Source organism: Marmota monax, unplaced genomic scaffold, assembly GCF_021218885.2.
Source record: "Marmota monax isolate L192 unplaced genomic scaffold, Marmota_monax_Labrador192_F-V1.1 WCK01_AAM20220418_F8-fsc00045, whole genome shotgun sequence".
NCBI lineage: Eukaryota > Metazoa > Chordata > Mammalia > Rodentia > Sciuridae > Marmota > Marmota monax.
The window spans coordinates 2,230,524-2,241,327 of record NW_026692132.1 but is presented as its reverse complement, the minus strand read 5'-3'; the positions used below and the strand labels follow the sequence as shown (position 1 = coordinate 2,241,327).

General features: G+C 43.5%; 1 protein-coding gene across 1 annotated transcript; it reads right to left on the bottom strand.

Moving 5' to 3' along the window:
* Positions 1 to 721: 721 nt before the first annotated feature.
* Positions 722 to 10,105, bottom strand: Plet1 (placenta expressed transcript 1). Its single transcript, XM_046467081.2, has 4 exons — positions 9,895 to 10,105; positions 5,434 to 5,635; positions 3,748 to 3,809; positions 722 to 1,696 (listed from the first exon to the last, which is right to left on the bottom strand). The coding sequence occupies exons 1-4, from the start codon at positions 10,076 to 10,078 to the stop codon at positions 1,425 to 1,427; spliced, it is 720 nt and encodes a 239-aa protein (XP_046323037.1). The 5' UTR covers positions 10,079 to 10,105; the 3' UTR covers positions 722 to 1,424.
* Positions 10,106 to 10,804: the final 699 nt, after the last annotated feature.

Here is a 10,804-nt window from a genome sequence, read left to right as displayed (position 1 = left end):
TATTAATAATCATGAAGTGTAAGAGAAATGTTGACAAATGGATATTTATGGGCTCTCCCTCATCCCATAAAATTGCTCAGCCTTTTGCAGGAACCATTGTTACTTCTCCCTCAGGTAGGTGTGGCACCAAATTCTGGAGCATTACCTCTGAAGAGCTTAGGAGCACACCACTTTTCCCAGCCCCTAAATTAGTAGATGGAAATTTTTGGATGGGAAAATTAATTGTTTAGTGACCTTTTTGGACACTAGAAAAGAATCACAGCCAACCTGTCTCTGTGGCAGGTTACTCATGAAGCCAAGCCTTAATGAATAAGCAGACTTGAGTATTTTCAGTGGGGCTTTCTTCAGTCCCAAACAACAGGGAATGGTAAGGAATATCATCCAAATGTTCTAAGGAGGAGAGGGAAGCATGGAGTCCAAACTTGCACAAGGCACATGATTTTAGGGATCAGGAGAGAGTGCTGGCACCCTGGAACTTAGCATACTTATTAAAAGAAAACTTTGCTGCTTATTTTAAGCTTGTTACTGGAGATGCCATGGGTTTTTGTTGTTGTTGTTGTTTTATATTGTACTATAAATATTGTATTTTGCTCCCCACCCCCCCCTTTTTTTTAGTGGAAAACTACTAAGAGGAAAATGACAAGTTTGTACTTGGGAAAATGAAAACCGAGATAAATTTATCCTTAGGTTTGACCTTGAAGACATACACACACTCATTCCATAAATTTTTTAATACATAAATGAATAAAACTAGAATTTTCTGGTTTTTTTTTATATTAATCATTCATTAAAGACTTATCTTTGAATTTAACACATTCATCACGTTTATTTGGAGTATCATTTACTCGGTGTAACTTAGGAAAAAAAATGCCTTTTTGACATAATTTTTCCTGTCATTTTTTTCCTGTTCAGACATTGTATCTTCTTATTCTCTTGCCCTTCATAAGCTACTGGTGTGAATAAGAATGGAAGCTGCCAGTAGCTTCAGGACTATTTCTCCTTTCCCTTTCATCCATGAGTTACCTGAGCAGGTTTGATCAGAAATCTGAGATTGTCTTAAAAAGAAGAAAGGGTTCTTCCCCAAGAAACTGGGGTGGGGGTGGGGGGGAGGGCAAAGGAATCCTTTGGTAATGAACAAAAGCTCAGGTTGGCTGTCAACGTGTTAAACTGAGAGGCAGAACTCCAGGTGATAGTCAGAGGAGGTCTAAGTATTTACAGAAAGCATAATTTGTGTCCTGAAAGACCCAGTTGAACATCTGTGTGACCCAGATACACCAGTGAGTGCCCTAGGTCTGTGGTCTGAGGCAGAGGCAGTGGGGTGCACACTGGAGAATGCGGAGCCTTCACTCACACAGTCCAGCCGTGGCAGGCATGGGAGCTGAGCATGGAGGGATGCGCTGCAGGTGGAGCAATCACTGTTTGCTTTAGAAGAGGAGTTTGCTGGTGAGAAAAACAAGCAGGATGTGGATGGCACCTGCAATGGGACTGCTGAGTGCTCTGACGGCCAAGCTTTTCGTTGTGGCTAGGGTTGTGGTCCTGGATGTGGTCCTGGATGTAGTCATGGTTGTAGTCACGTTTGTAGTCATGGTGGTGGTCTTGATGGTGGTATTGGTTGTGGTCTTGGCTATGGTCTTGGTTATGGTTGGGATTGTGGTCAGGCTGTTCATGTGGTTGGAGGTCCAGGGTGTGGCTGTCACTGGAAAAAAATAAACAAACAAACAAACAAACAAACAAAAAAACAACTGATGATCTCAGAACCTCTGCTGCATGGTGGGTGGGCACCAGAAAAAAAAAGCTCACCTGACAGAATTCCGGCACCAGAGTTCATGAGTAAAATGCAGTCAACACTCTCCAGTGCCAGATATGTGCAGAGGAGGGGACAGCTGGGGGTAGAGTGTTAAGTACAAAAATAAGCCTCCACCCTGAGGTGTGCACAGCCCTGCAAAGTGAGGGGGAGACCTACTGAATAAATATGACTGCTGAATTTATTGTTGGGGCAGGTAGTCTGCCCTCAGATATCTTTATGTCTTTAATATTAGATTAATCAGGGCAAATATGATCCAGAGTGGCAGACCTTTATTCTTCTTGCTAATGTCAAGAACTTGAGAGAAGTTGATATCATTTAGACCTTTAACTGCTTTAAAACTAATGGAAATCCCTGGCTCTGGTTTGTGAAACTCTGGTCATTTTCACATGCAGGGACATGACCAGGCATTGGTTCTCTGAAGTTGTCTTGCAGAGAAAGCCAGAATTGTAGTCCTGGGGGCTTGTCTGATCCTAGAAAAATTAGAACTTGGCAGTAGTAGGGTTTGAGTGGACCACAGAGGGAACTACAGGATGGGGAAGAAGGGCAATGTCCAATAATTCACCCAGACCAAGGCAGTCTTCCACCGGCGTGGGGTGTGCTTTCCAGTTTGGTGGCATTGACTTATCTCATTTAACATTTCCCTAGGACAAATATTCTCTGGCATTTTGTGGAGCCAAAGAGTTGGAGCATACCCACTTTCTTTTTCTTTTTTTTTTTTTTTAAACTGGATTTTTATTAACATAAAGCTAGGGGGGCCTAATTAGAAACGAACTTCCCCTCCCCTTCTTAGCATTTACATAAGTATTCATCTCAAAAATGTCCTCGAGGAAGAAAATAACATCCCAGTTCTCTCATAGAGGGAAAGCCACCAAGGAAACAGTGAAGACTTTCATATAATAGTTTCATTAGGCATAATCACTTTAAAATTTGTTGTTGGAAATAATTATTCCCTTTGAGCACATTTTGCAATGCATGACTGGCAGGAAAATAGGCAGCATGCTGGATGTCTTTCAGTGCTCTGGGCTCCTGAGGAAGTCCTGTTATCTGGACGCTGAGAAAGACTAATGTTTCTCATTCTTGGGTGAATCTTATGTTTAAACATTTCATGGGACAAGATTATCTTTTTTTAGTTTTAATGTGAGAAAAGTGAAAAACAGTATAAAATGTAGAATGGAAGATCTTATTTTGCTCTAGATTTTCTGTGTCATCTTAGGCAAGTTGCATGTTTTCTGAACTTCCTTTCTTGAGTTTAACTCCCTACTGGGAGTTAAAAGTACAAGGAGGCAAGAGAAAAGGAAGGGGACAGAGAAGGGAGAAGATAGGTGAGGAATCTCCGGAAGGAGTAAGGTTGAGTCTTGCTAAATTGATAAGGGTCTCCCCAAATTGCTGTCTGCCTTCTAAATGTAGATCCTCTGGCCTCAGCCTCCTGAGTTACTGGAATTATAGAATGTACCACTGCATCCAGAAAAATTATCAATATTGCTATAATATCAACTTTTTTTGGTATAACTCTCCACTCCCATCCTCACCCCCATTTGACATTCTTTGGCCAATTGTTTACTCTACCCAATGAAGGCTCTGTGTGGGAGGAGATTCTCTGTGAAAATGGAAAAGGACGCTGATTTTCATATAGATGTCTATGTAATAATGGATAAAAACAGATCCTATGGAAATAGGAGTTTGGAGTCACAGTAACTAGGAGACTATAAGGCCTTTAGGAATTTATAGAGATCTTGGTGAGGGCTTTATTTTCCAAAGGGCATGAGATAAGAGTTTGAGCAAATCTTATAGAGGTTCCTAGGTACTGGGATACTCAACTGATATCTGGGTAATACATAATAAGCAGTGCCTTTTTTTCCTAGCTCCCCCCCCCCCAAAGTAATTTTCCTGGACAGTTGAGTATACTGCTAAAAATGCAAACGGGCCTCAGAGGAACTCACCTTTTCCTCCTAGTTTCAGAGAAGAAAGTGTAGCCGTCCGGTTGAGATTGACAGTGAAGACTCTGTGGAGGGAAAATTAGTGAGACAGATGGTGAGGATCTCAGCTGCAGGATACACAAGTTCAGCTCACATCTCTGCCTTTCCTGGGCACCCCACCCTCTTCACCTCTTTTGTGCTGACTTTCTCCATGACACAATCAGCAGATCATTCAATATTGGTCTGCTCTATGTTGTCTTGACTAGTATCCTTCAAGGTCTTACTTCCAGACAGCCTTTCCCATTCCCCATCCCCACCAGCTTCACCAGGCTGAATTCCTCACAGGCTAGTACACGTCTCTCGTCTTTGTTCAAGACAGTTGCTCTGTCTATAACACCTGGTGACATGTCTCCTGGCTGTACCTGTCTATAGGCTCAATAGTAACTTTTTCTATGAAGTCATTTCTCCCTGTTCCTAACCCAGACAGATCTCCATCAGGGGAGAAGTACAGGGGAAGCTGAGGTGTCTGGACTTTGTCTCTCTGACCTCACAGTGAACTCCCACAGGCTGGGACCTCCTCACATTCCCTTTCTGCCCTACTCAGCTCAGTGCCCACCACAGTGGAGTCACTTATGTCCTGTCTTTCCCTCCCTTAGAGTCAGTCTTGCCCATCAAGGCCATGAGAGTAGCGTGTACATTGTGAATGAGCAGAGGCTGGCGTGTTCTAGTGGGTGTGTGAGTTAGAGGGGTCTGAGACGAGGCTGTCAGTGGGATTGTGCTATTTCTCTTGCAGATTGTCATTTTGGTCCTTTTTCTGTTGTTGCATGGGGTGTGGAGGCTTTAATGAGGTGAGATGGGAGGAAAGTTCTTATTCTAATTAGGCTTGGCTGGCTTCTAAGCAACTGCTGTCATTGTGAGGCTGAACAGTAGCAGTTCCCTTGGGTTCTGCTCCTGTATGTCACCCTGTGGGCATTGTAGTCCCTCCTCCGAAACCAATTAAGTCAGACCAGGCCAGAGCATGACTGAAGAGAGCAAAACAGCCCAACAGACTCACCATCAGGGTCACCAGCTACCAGAAACTGGGCTGTTCACAGTGGACATAGCCTGGTAGTCAGGCCTGCCCTTTCAGTACAAAATGACAGCCTGAGAACACAAACACATCCCAGCACTTGGTTCCTAAGGTAAAGCTCATATCAAATCCAGAGCTGGGAGGAAGGTTTGTTGTTCAAATGTCATGCTAGCTTTAAGTAGCCTCACCTCAGAATCTGATGGCATTCATTTTCTGTGACAGTGGGAAACCTGTTCTATTACACAATCACCACCTTCCTGTTAATAAGCCGTTTCCAAAATGAATCTGTGTTTTAAATAGTGATTCTCTAGTTTGCATATAGAGAATCTGAAAGAAAAATGGTGCCCAGTTTTCTCTGTTTATGTGGAACATAACTGGTGTGGTGGTGGTGGTGGTGGTGGTGGTGGCGTGTGTGTGCGTGTGTGTGTGTGTGTGTATGTATGCACATGCATGCGCGTGCATGCCTGTATGCATATGCACAGGTGAAAGGCATGGCAGAGAACGGTAAGCAGAAAAGAAGCACCACTTCTGGTTTTTCTGCGTTGCATCCAGATTGTGCTTTAATCCTCTGGGTCAATGTAAAACTGCAAAGACCCAAATAAAAGTCTAAAAGCCCAAAGCAAAGTGAGACAAGTACTTACTGCAGCTCAACTTCAGTTAAGTCTTCAGAACCAGAGACTATCCAGTTTGCCTTGAGGAGTGGGTGCTTGAAGCTGGTCACGTGATACAGGGCGCTGCGGTTGCAGTCCTCATCTGCGTCTTGCCAGAAGCCCACTGAGTGGCTGTTCTTGTCAAAGGCCTGCAGGACCACAGCGCTGTCATTGTCGTTCACAGGAACCCATACTAGGAGAAAAGAGTGAGAAAGCCATCAGACACCTGCAGTGTGGGCCAGGGCATGGGGCACAAAATCAAAATAAGTGTGAGGAAAGACACTTGGGTACATAGATGGACTGGGTTGTGGCTCAGTGGTAGAGCGCTTGCCTAGAATGTGTGAGGCACTGGGTTCGATTCTCAACACCACATAAGAATAAATAAGTACATAAGTAGAATAAAAACAATTAAAAAAAAGAATGGGTACATAAAGCATGGTACTATTTTTGAAAAAGTTGAAGAATGTCTGGAAGGAAATACATTGAGATGTTAATTGTGGTGACCTCTTGGTAGTGATTAGATGATTTTAATTTTCTTAGTGCTTTTTTTTTTTTTTCGGTGTGTTTCCAAATTTTCTACAGTGAAAGGTGATTGAAAGACCTGTCCTCTAGCCTTGGTTTGCTACAGAGGGGTGGGATCCTAGGAATAAATTTCCAAACCTTTCTGAGCTGGGCTGGCTTGGCCTCCTCCAGGGGAGTGTGAGGATGGTTAATGGGTGTGAAAGTGTCAGGTGGGCTCTTGAGATGTGCTCCAGGAATATAATACTGTTGCTAAGTAAAAGCAAAGTACATCCCAGGAGTGCTAATGCTCTTGGGCTCTGATGTTGAAGGTATGGGAAGGGGGTGAGGTTGGGGGGGGCTCTGAGACCTAAACTAAATACCTGTCAAATAACTCCTTAGGCTTATTCTCTGCTCAGATGAGTCTTCCCTTGTGACCCAGCCTGGCATTTACTTACAGGGACCTTGCTGATACTTGTTAATTTCAGCATTCTTATATGTATTGGGGGAGAAAATTTGAAGAGAATATTTCAATCTCTCCATTTCCTCCCTTAGAAGATGGCTCATGAGTGAATTCTCAGTATTAGGCTGATGTTGTCTACAGGGATCTCTCATCACCTGAATGCCTTCAAAGACTTCATCACAGAATAGAGAAAGTGGATCATGTAGCTCAAACAGTCCTGAACTGAATTCTAGCTCTAAAACTCAGCAGCAGGCTGTGTCACCTTTGAGCCTTTGTTTCTTAGTGTTCATCCACACTACACCCATTTATTGAATGCCCACTTTACACCTGTTCTGGGTTTGGGGATAAGGACATTACCCCTCATTATCTGGGATCATGATACCTATCTAGAGATGTTCCTGGAAAGATTAAAGAAAAGAATGTTAAAATCTAACACATTGTGGATGCTAAATAAATTGCAGATGTGATTATTTTTAGCACACTACATTTCTCTTGGCTAGTTGTTTGCTTTGCCAATCAAAATCAGCTGATCCAATTCCACCAGCCCCGACTTGCTCAGGGAGCCCTAACATTTGTCCTACATCATGGCGGAAGGTGACGCATGATGATATCATTCAGATAGTCATTAACTCTGTCGGTTCTCTAAGAATGTGTTCTTGCCTGTTCTTTCTACTTTCCCCCTTTCACTCTGGATTAAACCCTCTTTTCTCCCTTCCTAGGCACCTGTATCCCTGGATTTCTGGCCTCAAGCTTTTCTCCCTCAGGCTGCCTTACAACACTGTGGCCAGACCAGACTTTCTCCCACAACCTGTGCACCAGGACACATACCTGTCCAAGTGTTCCTCCTTCTAAAGCATTGAAAAATTCCTGCTTTTTTAAAAAATATTTCTGCTTCTGTCTGGTCAATAATAATACCCAGCACATGGTTTTCAGGACCCTAAAACCAAGCTTCATTCTGCTCTTTGTATTCTGCTCTAGGAATAATTTCTCCCCGTTCTGCAAATGCACCTAGCCCACTCCGGGCCCATCCCTGGCTCTGGCCTTCATTCATGTCTGGCTGCTGTCTGGAATCCTTCCCTTCTTCCCTTCCCCTCTTCCACTCCAACATCCTGCCCATGTCCCTTCTCTGGACCAATTTAGCCCACTTTTCCTCTCACACCTGAAACATTTACATCTTTTACTGTAAAGTTGAGAACTAAATTATACTTTGAGGTTTCATCTGTGTCAGTATCTGGCCATCCCAGTTCTGGGCACCTGGAGGGCAAAAAAATAACTGCTTGCTGATTGATTTTAGAAGTTGTCCATCTGATGTGGTACTTTAAACTGCAAGTTAAGAAAGAAAGGCCAGCAAATCATATCCCTCTTGCCCAAAGAGGAAAAAAAAAACATAGAGGCAGATGCTGACCCAGCACAGGCTTAGAGTAAATGCCACTGCATTAAGGGTTTTTCTCTCCTAAAATCAAAACAGACCCAGGGAACCTGTTCTAAGATATTGCCTGAGCTGTGACTGTCTCTTGGTATCTGCCAAGTCATTTATACTTGTCTTACTAATGTCGACACAATGCTCAAACATAAAAGAATTCTGAAACCAAAATAAGGAAAGCAATTGGCTTGGGTCGGCATTTACTGAAAGTCCCTAGAAGCCCTGAGTCCTGGCAGTGATGATCTACAAAGGCAGCCACGGAGCCTGCTGGGTAGTTGTTGGTGTGGAATCTGGCTCTTCTTATCCCTGTGGGTAGAGGATTTTGATCTTCAACTTAAAAGTATTCCCATCACGAGTTAGATTACCACAGAGACCTCACATGTCCCTTCTGAGATGGAATCTGATAATGTGCATAGATGGGAAAACATTCAAAGAACCCTCATTCTTTTCCCCCTTCCCTTTTCCTGGCTCCTGCCGGTGCCTCTGTAAACACTGTGATTGCCTTTTCCCCCAGTGGATCACCTTGTCTTCCTGTTGCCCTCCTTTCAGAAATCTGCCATGTCTCCACAGGGTCTTCACATGATAAGCTTCTCATTTTCCCACTTCACTAACAAAAATCCTTCACCCCATGGGACGGCATATGACATCAGGGCCCTGCTGGCCTTCTTGCCACAGTGCCTATGAATCCTTGATTCATGCACATACTTACTTGGTACTCATTATATTATACTATCCTCCCTGCCATGCTAGAATGAGATCCACTGCCTGAGGGAGTGGGACCTAGTTAGCCCCATCACAACTCAAGCACTTAGTGGCAGTCCCCAGGAAAGAGTAGAAAGAACAGATAAGCTAGGCTGAGTGTGTGAAGGCATGCCATGGTTGTTCACCTGCTGAGGTCAAGAATCTGGAGACTGTGAGTGCAGCTGTCACCCTGGAGTCCTCTGCACGATGTGGTTAGACTTTTAAGAGAGGCGGGATAGCACAGGGGATAAGAAGACTGGATCTGAAGCTAGACAGATCTTGTTATTTAGGATCAAATATTAGCTCTGTTACGTTCTAGCGACCTTAGGGAAATTTTGAACTTCTCTGTGCCTCCATTCTCATGGGACAATAATATCCCTTAGATAGTACCCAGCACATAGTAAAGAGTGTTGGCTCTCATTTCTGTAATTAAGAGATGTGCAGTCAGGGTCAGGTCTCTGGTTCATATCCCAGCTCCACAGTTCCAGGTGCCCTGTGGCCTGAGGAAGTCACTTAGCATTTGTGCCTCAGTCTGTGGACTAAATACATTCTTACATATAAAGCATCATGTCAAACATTGTTGCTGCCTCATGAAACTAATTAGAACCCACATTCTTTTTTTTGTGTGTGTGTGGTACTGGGGTTACTAGGTTCAATCCAGGACAGAGAGCATGTTCCTTGACTTCTGAGTTTGACTGATTCCCCAAAGGGGATTTATAAAATACTTTCTAGACACTTCTAAGGAAAACATTGGATTAAGAATAGAAAGACCAAGAATCAAGAGCTGGTTCTGCCACCGGCTAGCAGTGAGACCCTGAGCACAGCATTTAACCTCTTTCAGCTCCGAGTTTCTCACATATAAAGTGGGATGGTGATGTTTTCCCCATCTGTCTAGTTGGTAAGATTTTTTGCCCATTAGGTTAAGTGCAAATGAGGCCTCCTGGAATTGTATGATCATCACTGCGTCACTGATTTGTCAAATGGATGTAAAAAAAGACTATATACCGCAACGCAGTTATGTCCCTTAAAATGATAAAAATGCCCATTTTATTTGTCAGAGAATTTGTGCCAGGTGTGCTTTTGCTGGGCTTAGTTAATCTGGGCCTTGGACTTCCATGCCTCTGTGGTCCAGGGAACCTGCAGAAATAGTCCCCTTGGTCCACTTTCTCACATAGTTTTGTTCTTTCTCTTTCTTCCCTCACTTCCCAACCAATTTAAAAGCATATGTTTTTCGTAACTGAAAGCAGGGAAGGAGGGGTGTGCTCTGAACCTGTGACTCATACCCCTCAGAGAACAAGGGACAGCAGAAAGAATGGCTTTTACTCACCTGTGTAGTTTGTGTTGTTCTCAAAGACGTCTGGGGTGACTGTGATGTTGGAGTTGTTGGTGGTGACGAATGTGTCAAAGACCATGCAGTTGTCTTTGTAATGTGTAGGGCTGGCAGAAGAAAAGTACAGTGCACAGCACAGAGACAGCCCCAGTTGTAGCAACATGGATCGGGGGACTGCCATGGCCTTGCTGTGTTTGGAAGTGGCTGAGCCTGGCACTGGTGAGGCTGACAAAGACCGCTCCCCTGTTTATATGCTCTGGGGCTGAGCTTCTGCATGAGGTCAGACATGCAAATCTTTGTCCCACCCCTCCTGGAAGCACACTGCCTTCTGGAATTTGGTTCAAGACATCACTAGCAATGATGAATCACCAGTTGCTAGTCACCTGTCCCTAATGATCCTTTACCTACTTACTCCAGTTTTGCTCAAGAAGGGAAATGTTCAACTTAGAGTTTCATTTTGCTCTCACTCATCTCAGCATCTGCTATTTGGGGAAAGCAGTTGAGAAGTGTTCAACACCAACGGAGGGAAATTCACACAAGTAATTACCACATACTTGGTCTGTTTAAAAGCTCTGTTCTTTCTCCTGCAAGAAATCTGGGTGCAGGAGCCCTCTTTTGTTGAATTATTACACATCCTTTTCCAATCCTCCTTAATTGAAATGTCTCCAATCTTGAGTTCATTTCATGACTGGTACAGAGCCAGAAAGACTGAATATAGATTTTTCTTTATTTCTTTGGAAGGAAACAGCTTAGGTCCACCTTGTTCCTGACACTTTGGTCCATAGTGCCATAATACAAGGAAACTATTAAAAAGAAAAAAAAAATCAGGAAATAGGATTTTTTTTCACATCTCCCCTCTGAATTTTATAATTTACTCACTGAAGGAGAAAAGAGGAAAGAAATAGGG